General features: G+C 40.1%; 2 protein-coding genes across 2 annotated transcripts; one reads left to right on the top strand and one right to left on the bottom strand.

Annotated features, from left to right (window-relative positions):
* Window positions 1-5,794: 5,794 nt before the first annotated feature.
* Window positions 5,795-7,510, bottom strand: LOC126789488 (putative F-box/LRR-repeat protein At3g44810). Its single transcript, XM_050515652.1, has 2 exons — window positions 6,122-7,510; window positions 5,795-6,010 (listed from the first exon to the last, which is right to left on the bottom strand). The coding sequence occupies exons 1-2, from the start codon at window positions 7,508-7,510 to the stop codon at window positions 5,795-5,797; spliced, it is 1,605 nt and encodes a 534-aa protein (XP_050371609.1).
* A 1,524-nt stretch (window positions 7,511-9,034) lies between these two features.
* Window positions 9,035-16,856, top strand: LOC126786183 (uncharacterized). Its single transcript, XM_050511931.1, has 9 exons — window positions 9,035-9,183; window positions 9,577-11,172; window positions 11,278-11,635; window positions 12,049-12,133; window positions 12,864-12,920; window positions 13,261-13,320; window positions 13,865-14,086; window positions 14,492-15,988; window positions 16,228-16,856. Exons 2-9 carry the CDS (start codon window positions 9,690-9,692, stop codon window positions 16,630-16,632), a joined length of 4,167 nt encoding a protein of 1,388 aa, XP_050367888.1. The 5' UTR covers window positions 9,035-9,183; window positions 9,577-9,689; the 3' UTR covers window positions 16,633-16,856.
* Window positions 16,857-16,893: the final 37 nt, after the last annotated feature.

Raw genomic sequence — 16,893 nt, 5'->3', positions numbered from 1 at the left:
AATCTACCACTCTTCGAGGAGGTAGTCCCGGTATCTCTTGGAACACTTCACCGAACTCAGATACCACCACAATGTCTGCGATAGTCACTTTCTGATCCACCGACTCCACGTGTGCTAAAACTCCTGATCTCATGGCGTTATCTGACCTGAGGCAACGATAACGAAACACTGGCTCCCCAGGTCTATGAAATGACACCACCATGTCAAAACAATCAATCACAGCATGCTGTGGTCTCAACCAATCAATACCCAAGATCACATCATAAGTGTGATCCGGAATCACAATCAACGAAGCAGAGAACTCTCTACTTCCAATCAAGATCAGACAAGCTTTGCAGATTGTCTCTAACTCAAGTGACACTCCGAGGGGCGAAGTGACACACAAAGTGTTCCCAAGAGGTGTAGGAATCAATCCTAGCATCTCCACTACCGAACTAGCAATAAATGAATGCGATGCTCCCGTATCGAACAGTACTCTAGCAAGGTAGTCAAAGAGTGATAATGTACCTTCCACTCCTGTGTCTCGCTGACCCACTGCGAACACTCTAGCTTGGCCTGCTGGTAGCTGTCTCTGCGGCCGTTCCTGTCTACCCGGAAGTGGTCGGGTACAATCTCGAGCTATGTGCCCCACCTGCCCGCACCGGTGGCACCCTCCTCTCTTCGGTTTCGGACATGCTGAGGCGTAATGTCCCATCTCATTGCAGCCATAACACCTCACTGCTGCTAATGGTCTGACTGGTGCTGCCCTGATAGCTAGGGGTGGTGCCCTTATCGGGGCCTGATAGTGGGGTCTTGGCCTCTTCCATGACCTATCCTTCGGCCCTGAGTGTTCCCTGCCTGTATAGATTGCCTTGCCTTTCCCCTTTGCATCTTTGTTCCCCACATCACCTGCTTGAGTCTTCTCTGCTTGCTCCAAACTCATAGCACTCTCAAATATCTGCTCCCGTGAAGTCAGGCAAAGGACTGATATCATGGTCTTGTACTCTTGTTTCAGCCCACGTAGATACTTCTGAGCTAAAGCAGTCGTACCCATAGGCCTGACATACCGATACAGCTGCGAGAATCGTGCATCATACTCTCTAATGGTCATGTCTCCCTGTACCAATGCCAGGAACTCCAACTCTAAGTCCTCCTGTACTGAGGCCGGAAAATACTTCTCTCGGAATATGGTGGTGAAACCTCCCCACGTGAATGTAGACACATCCACAGTCTGTCTCATGCTATTCCACCAATCTAGAGCATCACCCTTGAGAAAGAATGTAGCTATCTTTCTCTTCTCAATCTCTGTGCACTCTATCATCTCAAAATATGTCTCCATACCCTCGATCCAATGGTCAGCTACCATATGATCTAGTCCCCCATGAAAGGTCGGAGCTGACAGTGCACTAATATCCTTGATCAGCTTCAACACTCGACCGTCATCTCTAACCGCAGGAGCTGGCTCATCCTGCTCCTCCTGCGGAGCAGCCTCCTCATAGAGGTTCTCCACGTTGCGGACTCGACCTGTGGCCCTACCTCGACCTCGGCCTACCTGCTCTACCTGTGGAGCAGCCTCCTCATAAAGGTTCTCCACGTTGCGGACTCGGCCTGTGGTCCTACCTCGACCTCGGCCTCTCGCCCGTCCTCGGCCCTGTCCTCGGCCCTTGTCACCGTTCATCACCTTCAAAAACAATATACTTAGTCAATACTCAAGAAATCTCGAACTCAGCCAAAACAGATCCAAAGATTATAACATGACATTCCAAATCAGATGAATCATCGAAGTATCATCACAATACTCCCTAGAGGACCAAACCGTGAGGTATGGCTCCAAACACTCTCGCGTACCCGACGACATATCAATACCGAGGAGCATGTGATGGGTGCCCGCCTGCAGTCGGATCATCGCTCCCGGATGATATTGATAATCGCCAAATACACACTTAGGCTCTGATACCAACTGTAACGACCCTAAAATTTCGAGCTTCAAAACTCAAAATCTTAAAATCGTTAAACACAAAAAAATAATCTCAATGAAATCGAAATCATTTTAATGTCGCAGCGGATCACATCTGAGTTTAAAATATAACTCAGTCAAGCCGATTATTACAAACCCAAATGATAATTCAACATATAACAAATGGAATTGTATAATCCTCACAACAACCTCACAAATAAAATCACACCAAATCTCACACACAATCCACGCTGGAACCTCACCACGACTGGATGCGATCGACTTCGAGTCTTCGGAGTCGTCACTCAATCACCACTACTCAGCACCTGCGGAAGTATCCCCTACACCATTGAAATTGGTGCACCAGGATTGCAACACAAACACGGTAAGCTTTACAGCTCGTATGAGTAAAATATTAAAATAACTCTCGTCCCATAAAAGACACAACTCCACATCAACACAGTATAATGAAAATCATGAGAAAACGAGCAACCCATCTGGTTACTCTAATACTTTCACAAAATGGTAACTAATGAGCGCTGGTACACATCTGTTACCCCTCACTTAGTATACCGCTGATGTTGGGTAACCACCCGCCACCCAACATCCAAAACAAGCTGAGTACCCATGAGCAGATAACCACCCGTTACCTCCCATGCAGTACTATGGCAGACAGACTAGAGCTCTAACTGTATCGTAACCTTCGCCCGGCCAAAGGCTAGGTTCCGACTTGCCTCACATGTACAATAATCTCACATCATATTGTACCACACATCACGTCCGAAGACAAATCACAATATTCCACATTCTTCGTGATAAAATCATGTACAATAATCACACATCATATTGTACGTTTTAAAACTTTCACGATATATCCACAATAAAATCATAACAGTATATTATATAGCAAACTATATATATTCGTATTTATTTACCATTTATACAATATATACATAGTCCACTATATCCTATACATGTCATATTTCATAAACACCTGAAAAATTACGTACGATAATCTCACATCATATCGTACCATTAAAATCACACATGCACAATTTTTCTGTCACCGAAATGACTATTTTTAATGAATTAATAACAGTATGTAATTTAATGAACTATATATATATATATATGTACTTATTACCATTATACTGTATATATGTAGTCCACTAAATTATATACATGTTGTAATTCATTTAATAAACACACTTGCAAAAATGTTGAATCACCACGAGGGTAGATTCGTAATTCAGTGAGATTTTACTCACCTTATCGACTCGAGCGTAAATCCTCAATTCCCGATGATAATTCCTTTCCTCGATTAATGATCACCTTAAAAGAATAAGAAAAGAATTTAGAATCGTTTCGTAAACCTTTAAATGCCGTAACAGTATTAATTGGTTACTGTTCAGCAATTTTCGGTTTTACGAAATTACTGTTCACGGTTCACTATTCACGGTTACTGTGCAATACTCAATTAATACGTATTTCTGTGAGTATAAGTACTATATACGTATTTCTGTACGTATAAATACTATATACGTATTTCTGTACGTATAAATAATAATACGTATTTCTGTACGTATAAATAATAATACGTATTTCTGTACGTATAAATAATAATACGTATTTCTGTACGTATAAATAATAATACGTATTTCTGTACGTATAAATATTAATACGTATTTCTGTACGTATAAATACGATTTAAATGTAAATACAAACTCAGTAAATAAAATTTACTAAATTACCCTTTTACAAATTACTTTTTACATTTACTGAAAGTAATTTATAATTACATTTACCGAAGGTAAAAATTAATTACATTTACCGTGGTAAATAAAATTTACATTTACATTTCAGTAAATTACCAAAATACCCCTATCGGAAACCACTGTCGCACCACCGCACGTGGCGGCGCGTGGGGTACACGCGCCACCCGCCGGCAGGCCGCGCGTGGGGCACACGCGCCGAGCCCTGGGACGGCGCGTAACACGCCACCGCCGCCCCATTTCTCTCCCTTTTTCTCCTCTCTTCTCCGCCACGGCCTCACGCCGCCCCTAGACTATCCACACCCTCACACGCGCCGCTTAAGGCGGCGGTGTCCCCCTCCTCCTTCCTCCGTCCCCGATCTGCAACCAAACCTTCCCAATCCAACAAAACCACACCAAACAATCAAACAATCGACTAAATCAACTCACCCTTACCTAAACCACGCCTTGGAGTCACCGGTGATCGTCGGAGGGATGTATGCCAGCGGCGATGAAATCTGCAGGCCTCGGGTTGATGCGGAGGGACTCACGCCGGCGCGGGGAGGTGTGGCGAGCTCGAGGGTGGCTGAGGGAGTCCTTGCGGCGATGCTAGGCTGGGCGGTGTACTTCACGGTGCCTCGGAAGGAGGCAGATCGGTGAGAGGATTTTCGGAGAGAGGGAGGGCTCGGGGTGAGTGAGAGAGAGCGAGAGAGGGAGAGAGAGAGAGAAGGGAGGCGGGCCGAATGAGGGGTTTCCAATTATGGAAACCCTAATCTCATAAATGTTCTATTTATACTAGTTTCCAAATCGGAAACTAACTTCCGACGTTAATAACTTTTACGTACGATGTCCGTTTCGAACGTGTCACATACTCACGAACTCGTATCGACGAGCTCTACAACTTCCGTGAAGAAAGTTTTCGAAACCGAGCAACGGATTAAAAGTCGATATAAACGTTCGGAAACGTAACGTTTTTTCGAATTAAACGTTCCGATAACGTATCCGTTACTCGTTTCATAACGTCGTAACCAATCACATCCATTCTAATTAAATTTCACAACTTAATAAAATTAAATTCAATTTCAAATATTGTTTGAAAACGAGGGTTATTACAGTAATACACTCATATGATTTTAACAAATGTAAGGGCTTCTGATTTCTTTGATTCATAATAGCCTGTTACAGAAAGATGTTATGTTTCCTATCTTGTTTAGCCTAGCAGGGGCATCACCTTTTGAAAGTTTTATGAACAAAAAACTTTGTTCTGTTTCTGAAAAACTTGTAAGCTTGATTTCAATAGTTGGTGTTAATTCTGAATTCATGCTTGTTTAGTTTAGTACTGTCTATGTTGGAATGGTACAGCATACATGGTTGCTGAACTATCTTCATATTTAACCAACGTACCCAGAGGCGGAACTACGTTGAATGCAGGTAGGGCTATAGCCCAGACGAAATCTAGCTTTGTAATTAACTACCTATATGCCATCCTTTTTATCAAATGTCAATTAGCTCAGTTGATTAAGTGTCTGGCTAAAATGTAAGCAGGCAGTCCTGGTCCCGAGTTCAAATCCCACCTCCTCCTTTTTTTTCCTTTTTTTTTTGCCTCCTCATTTCCAGTTTCTTTTTATTCTACCCCCTTTGTTTACCTACTCATTTCCAGTTCTTTGTATTATATCCCCATTTTCTCTTTAGTTACAACTTTTCTTTATAATTTCTCTAATTATTTCATTTTCTACAAAAAAAAAATTCATGCCTTAAAAAACCAGCCCTACCCACTTCGAGTTCTTGGTTCCGCCCCTGAACGTACCGTTGTTGTTTCCATCTCAATTTTCTTGCACCATTAACTTGTTCGCAGTCGTGACGACTGGCCAGGGAATGTGGCAACACCTGCAGCTGCTCCAGCGAACCATCTTTAAGGTGGGGGGCATATATGGTCCTTCCAGAACCCGAATACCTATTTTAAGGGCTTGTAAATAATGGTGCCTTGATGCTATCTAAATTTGTTATCCTTTTGTTCTGCATAATGCGACTTAATCTTATGTATATCAGATGTTTATCAGTGGAGTGTTCGTCGATCTTGTATTTTGATGTTTGTTATTAGTGTATTCTATTGCTCGTTGCCATCTTTTGCATACTCTAAGTTTAACAGTGTGGGAGTTGCCTTAATCTCTTCTGTTTCATAATTCTGATTACCCTTTCCAACAGAACTATTAGTATAAAGGCCAGGTTCTAACTTCCCATCACTCCTTTCTCCGGGCAGCAAAATGCTAGCATAATATTTCCCACTTTTGCTACGACTGTTTTGTTGAGCTTCGTCTTTTAGCTAGTCAATAACAGGTCAATGTTTTTCTCTATACCCAAAAGGAGGCCGGAGAAGAAAGTTTCTATTTAATTTATATAGCTTGCGATATTACAATAGATCGAGTATACGTACGTACTCATACTTGACTAGTGCAGATGGCACCATCCAAGTCAGGGAGTCCTTCAAGTCGGAGATCTCTTTTGCCTTCGTTGGAGTATGCAAGATGTTGAGCCTAAACTCCTTGAGCGTAGGCAATGGTGACGAGTATGTCTCTCTGAATCTTACTGGAAAAGTGATGAGCTTCCACTCACTGATGTAGAGATCCATATTGTCGACAGCGCCATCAAATGACTCTAGAAAATCTCTCAGTACTTGAAAATTATGTGATATTCCGTTGTAATTGTCTTTCAAATTGATGACGCATGTCTGTAGATTTGGATCTTTTAGATAGAGTTTTGAGCTTGGAAAACCAGCGAACTGAAACTCAGCAAGACCCAGAGTATCGATGGTGGCGTCCAAACTATCATGGCATCCTTCCAAAACAAGTCTTCTCAAGTACTGAGCACGGATGCTAACATATTTCAAATTCAAGGGTTTTTCAAAGATGGCACTCGAGAGTCCAAGTTCTGACACGAATGTAACATATTCAAGGTTCACAGCTTCAGTTACCTCAATACTACGAGCATCGCAGAGCGTCACTTTCAGAGATTTGAGACTAGAACTTGAAATGATAATCTCCGAATATTCAAAACGACATGAATCTAATGACAGGCATTCGATCGAAGGGCACTCCAGAATTAAGTAGTCAAGAGCCTGCTCGTCTAGGTAGACGCTTTTCAGGGACATGTTTTTCAAACAAGGAAGAACTCTTGCATATCTAAGTTCTGCACTGTAAATGTTTTCTATTCTGACAAACTCCAAATTCAAAGTAGTTACCGATTTTGCATGAAAAAAACTCACTGGAGATAGACAATATACATATTCGACCTGTTTTTCCCAACTTATTTCAGGGTTAGGGCGACGAAGTTTATGCCAACCTAATTGGAGGCTAAGATCAACCTCCTTGACGCTCCTCTTATATGCAAAATTCAACCAATTGTCTACGATACTATAATCTTCATACAAGTATCTTGTCATGCGAAGTCTGAATCTATCTAAACCTTGCGTTGTCTTGTCTCTCTCTCTAAAATCCAAGTACATCTGCAAAATGTCGGTGAATTTCCTGTGTTCAGCTTTTTTTTCGGGAATAATGTCATCGTCATGAACCTCTGTGGACTCATCAAAATCTAATACGGGGCTCAGCGACCACACACCCTCCCATTGCTTGGAAAGAAAGCTCATGCGATGCGCATCTTTAGTCGGAAGCAGCTGTGTGAGTAATCGATGAATAACAAGATCAGGCAAAGAAGGTTTCATTGTGTTCGCAGTAGATATGACATCTGCTTCCTCTTGATTTGATCTCTTCGTTCGTTTTCGGGATGGTCGTTCTTGGGATATCATGTTGTTAAGCTTTGATTCCATACTACCATGGCATGGGTTTTATATAGGTAAACTCGACGTACTCACAATCATCTATTGGGTGTAGGAAACCGTATATAACTGGGAATTCTTGTTCAACAAAATTTATCTCAAAAACTTCCCGCCACTACTACTAATGAGTTCTGTATTGAAGTAAAAATCAAGTAATCATGTAAATTAAAAAGTTCATCCCAATTCTAGAGCCACGGAGGTGGTGCGACGGTAGTACTCCTCTTAATTTCTTGTTAACTAGTTAATGGCTGGAACAATAGTGCAATGCCTAAAGCTAGTTATAATTGATCTGAGAGAAATAGTTTCCTTTAAAGGAAAGAAAAAGAAAACACTTTGTACAAGCAGTTATCCGTCGAGAGGTATAACCATATAACGGTATAAGCCATTACAAGTGCATATACATGTAGTATACCAATATAGCTGCAACAATTCTAAGCAGTAAGCTAGCAGCAGTGCCATTTCTCACTACTGAATCAAAATTTTAAATTGAGGAGGGAAAGTGCCTACTTCAGTACTTCTAGTTAAGCTTATGTGTAGGGGTAGTTTGGTCTTTTACTTGACTTGGCCCAGTTTCCTTCATTTATTCCTTTTTCTGTTTTTTTGGACGAATTTTTTTATTTTACTTTATTTAGTTATAGAAGCAAAATTGGGGGTTCAAGGGGATTAGTAAATAGCCGGAAGCATGGCATTCCACCGAGGAGAATTGATTTCCCCTATAGTTTACTTATTTCCGTTACTATTTAGAAAAAAATCAATCTATTTATAATTTTCCATTAATTGCGTTAATATAAACATATAAAGATCAACATACTCGATCATATGAGAATGAACATATCTATCCTAAGAGAATGAAGTGAGAGGTTCACCCATGAGTAAATATTTTTTGTAGTAGTTTCATTAGACTGTACATCACGCTTTGATTCGGTAGTTTGTTTACATCATACCTATCACAAAAGCATTAGTTGAATTCAAATATGTGACCATTTTGAACGAATTAATTGGAATGCACCTGGATCAGGAACTGCCTATTATCACAATAAACTGAAAACAAATGAAATATTAATCGATATTCCAATGGAACTCATCATACTAACTCTTATAGAATGATGCCATAATGTCAATACAGTTTTTTAGCTCACACATAGTTTTTTTTTTGTCAGTGTCAAAAGTGAAGCACCTCTTCCATTAACTAAACACTAATTTTATCTAACACCGGTAAATATGCAGCATTATTACCCGTGTTAGATAAATTAGTTTTTAGTTAATGATATCATGTGTGATAGTCTTTGTTGTAAACATGAAATAGAGTTGGTGAAACCCTAATTTTGTGTAATCGTGCACTAGTCGCCTTCCCTTGGTGTATTAGTTAATGATATCATACGTTTGGTCCGTCATGCATTAGCGACGATAATCCGTCGCTAAAGATTTCCTTGCATTTTATTCTGGTTTAAAAACTTCGCTGTTGCTTTGAAAGGCCTCGAATCGATATCTCACTCCTTCCGAGCGCGACGAGCTTAATAGACATCGGGTCGGGTCTCGGGTCGTCCTCGAATTCAAACCCTAACCCATTCCTCTCAACATTTTAGGACTCGAATTCCCAATTGGAACTCCCCAAACCCGAGCCCTCACTCTAATTCAACACAAGGCGTCGTAATCTGAACCAGGTGAGGCCTTTTCTGTCATCACTATGATCCTTTATTTGCTTTTTTCTGCATAAAGTTTTGATCTTTGCTCAGTTATCAAATAGTCTTGGTCGTTTTAGGAATGTGGTTGGTCTAGGTTGAAGAATTAGCTGAGTTATTGAGAATATGAGATACCCATTTGGGGAATTGTTACCTTCTGTTATTAAATTTTTGATCTTTGCTCTATTATATGTGAAAGTATTAGTGTTGTTTTGGGAATGTGGTTAATCTAAGTTGATGAGTTTTGGTGAATAATTAATGCATTGAGCTTGGTTATTGAGAATTTGAGATGCCCATTTGGCCGATTGTTCGTATCAATTGACTGTGGATCACTTATGCTGTGTACCAATATTGTTAGCTTCTGTTATGGTGCAGGTGGAAATTAGGGCTTTTTGATTGTCAATGTTGGTGAATTTTGGTCATTCTGTGAGTTTTGGATTCAGTTGAGTATCTCGAGGATCCTGTTTTAGGGATCCGGTGTATGATATATGTCGAAAATGTCTTTGTGTTCGAATGAAGAATCAACTGAAGTTGGGAGTGTTAGTCCTCAAAAGGATGTTTCTGCTAGTGAGAAGCTGAATGAAGATGATGAGAGTGTTTTGAGGTGTGAGGAGGAAGAGGATGAGGATGAGGAGGAAGATGTGGATTTCAATCCTTTTCTTAAAGGAGCTGTTTCTCCGGAGGCTTCTTCGAGTCTGAGCTCTGAGGTGGAAGGTATAGATGGTGAAGTTGATGATGTCAGTGGAAACCATGGTGTTGATTCGTTGAATGTAGCTTTTGAGGGCGAGATGCGTGTTGGGGAAGATTCTGAGCATGGGGAGGAAGAAATGGTTATGCAAGCTGGTGCCTCATCTGAAGATGTGTCGGATAATGAATTGGGAAACTTTGATTCTGGAATTGAACATGGGGAAGAAAAGGATAACCGCTCTAGTATGGGACCTGATGTTAATGATGTTACTGAAGGTCAGTTGAGTAACAGAACGGACACCAGGACATCCACAATAGATCTAGATGATGAGGGTGAAGATGCTATCTGTAAACGCACAAGAGCTCGCTATTCCTTAGCCAGTTTTACACTTGATGAACTTGAAACTTTTCTTCAAGAAACAGATGATGATGACGACCTCCAAAATGTTGATGATGAAGAAGAGTACAGAAAATTTCTCACTGCAGTCTTACAGGGCGGAGAAGGTGATGATCAGTCGACGAAAGAAACTGAAATTGCTGCCGATGATGAAGACGAGGAGAATGATGCAGACTTTGAGTTAGAACTAGAAGAGCTTCTTGATAGTGATATCGATGAAAATACAAGGGATAGAAATACAGTGTATGAGGGAGCTGGAAGGCGACCTAAGACCAGGCAGAATAGAAGGTCCTCTGCTCGATCTAAGAAGAATTTAGGACAGACAAAGAGGTCATTGCGTCCGCTCTTACCAGTTTTGCCAAATGGACCAATTCCCACTTTTTATACTCAGGGCATGAGAACTTCAATACCTGGGACGGTTTCAAGCTGTTTGTCTTCTACAGTAGATGATCATTTCAAAAGTGGATTCACTGCTCACCAGATTGGCCAGTTGCACCATTTGATCTATGAACATGTGCAGCTGCTTATTCAAGTATTTTCTCTGTGTGTACTTGATAACTCCCGTCAACATATTGCCTCCCAGGTTCAGAGATTGATCTGTGAGATGCTCCAGAAGCGCAATGAAGTATTGGCATGGAAAACTGTACCATATCCTAATATTTGCTTTTGCTCATCAACTGAATCACCTCAATCCCATCTGGTGGGAACTTCACCGTCGTCCCTTACATCTGATGCACATGCAGTGTCGTCTCCTTCCAGTAATCAGATTTTAGTTTCCTCAAATGTTTCTCCTGTCTGGGTGCCTTCTATAAGCGGTCCTGTGTTATCTGTACTGGATGTAGCTCCACTTAGTTTGATTGGGAGATACTTGAATGATATTGATACCGGTATGTTACTGAATGTCTGTACTTTTTCTTTCCTCTGTTCTTTTGCTATCTAACTTTTGTTCAGAGTTTCGTGCTTATAGTTTTTGCCATCATTTGTTTGGACAGCTGTCCAGGGGAATCGACGACGTTACAGAGAAGCTATTTCTGATATTTGCCTTGAAAAAGAGCCTTTGTTTCCCCTTCCTAACTTCCCATTATATGCTCAAGCCAACTGTGAAGGTGTAAGTGGGATGGGTTCCTCTGCTGTCAATGCGGTTCCACGTTCACCTAGTCAACAACCAAAGAAGTCACTGGCAGCAGCAATTGTTGAACGTACCAAGAAGCAATCAGTTGCTTTAGTCCCAAAGGAAATTGCAAACTTGGCCCAGAGATTCTATCCTTTGTTCAACCCAGAATTATATCCCCATAAGCCACCCCCAGCAGCTGTCACAAATCGGGTGCTTTTCACTGATGCAGAAGATGAGTAAGTTGCACGCTTTCTTCCTTGTGAGTTGAGGTCTTATGCTGAGTTGTTTCATGTGTGCAATCTTTTGGGGTTTCGTTACATTATAAAGTCGTATTAGAAGACAACTTGAATTTGAAACTTGAATTCAAAGTTAAACAGTTCAGTCTAGATACTAGTAATTCATAAAGCCTTGAGTCAGATCCATTTGCTACTTGAATGAGCAAAAGAATCAGTTAAGTATATGTTTACAGAGGGTTGTTTGTTTGTTTATGTTATCCAGACGGTTTCCATGCATATCTGATACTTCACATGTACTTGTTATGAAATCATGGTTTACAAAAGCGATTAATACTCACTGACATTCTAGTCCTCATTTAGTTTTACCTATGGGACACATTTATGATGTTTCATCTTATTTATATGGAATGCAGGTTATTGGCTTTGGGGGTAATGGAATATAATACTGATTGGAAGGCAATCCAGCAACGGTTTCTTCCTTGCAAATCTAAGCACCAGGTAATTTCTTTAGACTATTAGTGGACAAAATATTTTCTAGTAACTCAGCTGCTCATGAACTATTAAACCACATGTTTTGGTAAAGTGAACACTATAGTCAAAGCCTTTACGTTTTCCTTTGCATTCTTATAGCCACAAGCTAAGTTCCCAACTGTTCAAGAATATTCTACATTGTAGCCTACGAGTTGCCTAGTTTCTTGGCTATGTAATGCAAGTCAGAACTGCAGCATGTTCACACTAGCATCTGTATTACTCACTCCTGTTTTTGCTAAGATAAAGAGAAGCCACGTGATTTTGCCAAAATGAAGTTAAAATGCTGGATTTGTTTTTTCATTTTTAACCTTAACATGCTGGAGTACTTAATATTACTTCCTCATCATGGACTCGATCAATTATCTGCTTGATTTATAACCATATTTATGAACATATATGTAGGACATGACTCAATTTTTGGAATCCTTTTCATTAATTACATAACTCTAGCTGATGGAGTTTGCCTGTGGCCAATGTGATGACTAATGATTATCTACCATAAATTTTATCACGTGATTGCTCTTTTTTCGGTTCTTATCTTATTTCTGGTTCCTGTCTTTTTTCTATTTGCATATTTGTTTTGAAGAAACTATCTGCAAATTTATGGTGACTGAAACGCGCTACGGTTTAATATCAGTGTGGCAGTTTATCAAGAGTGACCTGTTTTTATCTGACATGAAAGCTGCTTCTGTTGCAGATATTTGTCAGGCAGAAAAACCGTTGCTCATCTAAGGCACCAGAAAATTCCATAAAGGTAAATGAAGGATTTAGTATTTTTCTTTCTGTTGATTGTGATTCTTGTTTGGTAGATTGTTATCATATCAGGAATGGATGAGTTATGTTTCACCTTCCACGTGTTTCTTTCTTTCATTTAGAATTAACGCCATGATGAATAGATCTTAACTGTGGTCATTTATTAAAATATAGTTAGTTAATTAGTTGGTCTGATTCCATGACCTTGACTCAAAAACTCAATCAATATGTACATTTCGGGTTACCAACAATTTACACTTCTGTACCCAGGCTTATGTAGTTTATCAGTAGCTGGACGATGCCTATTTATTTTTTCAGTAATTATCTATTGCTTCTTGCAGGCAGTTCGGAGGATGAAAACCTCACCTTTGACTGCAGAAGAGATATCCTGTATTCAAGAGGTAATACTATTCTGAGGTCTATAAATGTTTATCAATTCGAAATATGTTTTTGCTGAAGCACTATATGCATGTGTGGCATTGCTCTAAGTGTTTAGTGACAATTATACCAGATATAAATTGCTAATATGCATCCCAGTTTCCATATTTATTTTAATTAGAGGGAGTTAAGTTATCATGTAGATTCTTTTTTCTTTTTCTTTTGAATAAATGTAGGATCTTATTAGAGAATAACTAAATACTTATGTATATCTGAACTTCTCATCTCGCCAAACACTATATCATTATTTAGATTAGGATAGCTGATCATGTATTATAAAATCATGTTTGAATGTGTAAAATTTGTACATTTTCTCTCAAGAGCTCCTTTTTTGAGGGACTACTTCTCATGTATTCGATTAGAATGGACATAGTCATAAATAGACACTCAAATTGCATAGTTACATAGTTACATATATGTGTAAAGTTTGTTTGCTTGCCTCCATGTATGCAAGTTTTATGTATGAAGTCTTGAATGACTTAGCTGTATTTAATTCCAAATAATTAGGGACTCAAGGCTTACAAGTACGATTTAATGGCCGTATGGAAATTTGTTGTCCCACATAGAGATCCATCCTTACTGCCCCGGCAATGGCGCACCGCTCTTGGAACTCAAAAATCATATAAGCTGGATGAAGCTAAAAAGGAGAAGCGGCGATTATATGATTCAAAAAGAAGAGCAGATAAAAAAGCAGATAGGCCAAGTTGGCAAAGTTCATCTGAGAAAGAGGTATGATGCCAATTAGTTATGGGTGTGAATATACTACTTATATTGCATTCATTTTGTTTAAGGAATCTATGATGTGTAAGATCAATGATGTTACTGTGTAGTTTTATGGCTCACCTCATTATGTTAGTATGTTTTTTGAATATATTGATGCCTAGAACTACTGTATGATGTAGATCATTAATTCTATTAATATCACGAAGACTAGGTGAAAAATGGTGAAATGATAAGGTCTTAAGGAAGGTGTTGGGTGGGGTCACAGCTTTCTGTAATCTTTTTTTGTACTCATGAATTTGTTGGGCTCCCATTCCCATTTTGTCTTTTTCAAATAAAATTTAGCTTTACCCATTACTTAAGAGTTCAGCTTGCCTCGAGTGTTAGATGTTGAATTAATTGAATTTGTTGCAGGACTGTCAGGCTGAAAAATCTTGTGGAGAGAACAATAGTGGAGATGGTCCTATGGATAATGCAGGTGAAACTTATGTTCATGAGGCCTTTTTAGCAGATTGGAGACCGAGTACTTCCAGTGGAGAGAGAAACCCTCTCACTGGTAATGGGCTTAAAGAACCTTGTCAACCCCAGACTGGTAATATGCACCAACTTGTATCTGCCTCGAAGTATCCCCAGAATCCTTTATCTCATATGACTGGCACAGGACAATTTGCATCGAGTGCTACAAAACCTTGTCATCCTATCTTGACATCAAGCACCTCTGAATCCCAGTTACGTTATCCAACATATCAAGCTCATAGAACTACTGGTGCCCACTTGGTTAAACTAGCACCAGACTTGCCCCCTGTGAATCTTCCCCCATCCGTTCGTGTTGTCTCACAATCTGCTTTTAAAGGATATATTCGCGGGGCATCTTCCCATGTTGCTGGTGCTGGTGGTAGTTTTGGTGCTGCAAAAGAGAATGCAGTTTCTCAACTTTCTCAAGTTGGAAGGTCTGGAACCTTCATCTCTGTAGCAGCTAGACAGAATAACAGTCAGTATTCGAAAGAAAGTGTTACAAACTTGCGCCCAGAAGGATCTAAATTATTCAAGGAGAAGTGTGTACAGAAAGGAGGAGATACTGGTTCTGATCTTCAGATGCACCCATTGCTGTTCCAGCCCCCTGAGGATGGACGTTTGCCATATTACCCATTGAACTGCAGCACTAGTAATTCTGGTGGTTCTTACAGTTTTCTATCAGGACAGCCTCAGCTTCATTTAACTCTTTCATACGATCCCCACCAAGAAAATCAGGTTGAAGGCCTTGTCAAATCATTGAAAGAAAAATCCAATATAGTATCACGCAGGATTGATTTCCATCCACTTATGCAAAGAACTGAGAATGTAAACAGCATCGCAGTAACAACATGCTCAACTGCACCCCATTCTGTTGGTTCAGGGGCCAAGTACGATCAACTTCAACATCCTCTTCATTCCTTTCGGACTGAGGTTCCAGAGGCGGCTACAGGCACTAAACCCAGTCCTGATGAAGGAGGTACTGAACTTGACTTGGAGATCCACCTAAGTTCTATATCCAGAAAGGAAAAAGATTTAAAAAGTAGAGAAGTGAATCAGCATAATTTGGTCAAATCAAGAACTGATCGTTGTACTGGAACTACTACGGTAGCTCCAAGTGCTAACGCTCCATTTATTAACCATGCTGAAAATTCTTCTGCAAATCGTAGCATTTCTGGCGGTAACACATCGATTATTCCAAGTAAGAACATGAGTAGATATGACCAATCTGTAATGGGTGACGAGTCTCAACCTGATATTGAGATGGAACAGGAAGAGTTAAGCGACTCTGCTGAAGAAAGTGAAGAAAATGTTGAGTTTGAGTGTGAGGAGATGGCAGATTCTGAAGGAGAGGAAGATGGATCATCATGTGAACAAATCTCTGAGATGCTAAACAAGGTGACTAGTTCCTTTCTTTTTGCTAGTTATAAAATTCTATTGATCACAGGAAGTACTTATTGCATACAAATCTGGCTTGAGTTAATAATGTTACAAATTCGACTTGCAACCTCGATTTCTCTCTGTCTCCCCTTGATCCAATCAATCTCTTTCTGGCAGGGGAGGAAGAGGTTTAATAAGTCTGACCTTATTGTTTTTATTCCCTTTCATCTTTTGACTTTCTATTATCTTGTTCATAGGATGTTACAAGTTTCACAAAGAAAAAACCTGCAACAGTCGAGCGTGATGACAACATATACATTCGTAGGATTCCTTCCTTAGAGTTGGGTTTATCAAATCAAGGAATGGATGAGGCTAGTAACTCCTCATGGTTGAGTTTGGATACTTATTCAGCAGATCGTGAGGGGAGCATGACTACAGAAGGTCTTGTTGTTAGAGAGTTGGCGTCACCCCCTCCGAGCAAATTCTGTAAGAAAGTGAGACTGAGAACAAGAGCTAATTCACAGAAACAAGTGGTGGACATAGCGCAACAACTGAGCTTAGGTCCTCTAGCACTCCCCCCTGTGAAAAAACCACGGAAGCGGGTATGCAGACCCAACTTGAACATAGGCTTGACTGTAGAAAACTCCAGCAGTGATAACTGATAACTAACTTTACAGTTTTCATTTGTTTTTCGCTTAGTCGATTTGTATAGGATATAGATCAACCATTAGTTCTTGGATTCTCTAACTCACTTTAGCCACTGGTGTCGTAGCCAAGAAACCAAAGACCTGAGGGTCGGTTTTTGTAGATGTAGTAATCATGTACATACTATACCCAACTGCACCATGGTTTCTTCCTAGTCTACAGAAGGCTTGCCTTGTTATATCTGCAAACTTGAAACCACCTATTTGATAACAATACAT

Source organism: Argentina anserina, chromosome 3 (assembly GCF_933775445.1).
Source record: "Argentina anserina chromosome 3, drPotAnse1.1, whole genome shotgun sequence".
In the NCBI taxonomy this organism is placed as follows: Eukaryota; Viridiplantae; Streptophyta; class Magnoliopsida; order Rosales; family Rosaceae; genus Argentina; species Argentina anserina.
Note: the sequence above shows the minus strand (reverse complement) of the source record. Positions and strands in the feature narration are given on the sequence as shown.

Coding starts and splice junctions, on each gene's coding strand:
- LOC126789488 (XM_050515652.1), bottom strand. CDS start 7,510: ATGGAATCAAAGCTTAACAACATGATATCCCAAGAACGACCATCCCGA. Junction 6,011..6,121: donor CACTAGTCAAGTATGAGTAC/GTACGTATACTC, acceptor GTTATTGACTAG/CTAAAAGACGAAGCTCAACA.
- LOC126786183 (XM_050511931.1), top strand. CDS start 9,690: ATGTCGAAAATGTCTTTGTGTTCGAATGAAGAATCAACTGAAGTTGGG. Junction 11,636..12,048: donor TTCACTGATGCAGAAGATGA/GTAAGTTGCACG, acceptor TATGGAATGCAG/GTTATTGGCTTTGGGGGTAA. Junction 14,087..14,491: donor AAAGTTCATCTGAGAAAGAG/GTATGATGCCAA, acceptor AATTTGTTGCAG/GACTGTCAGGCTGAAAAATC.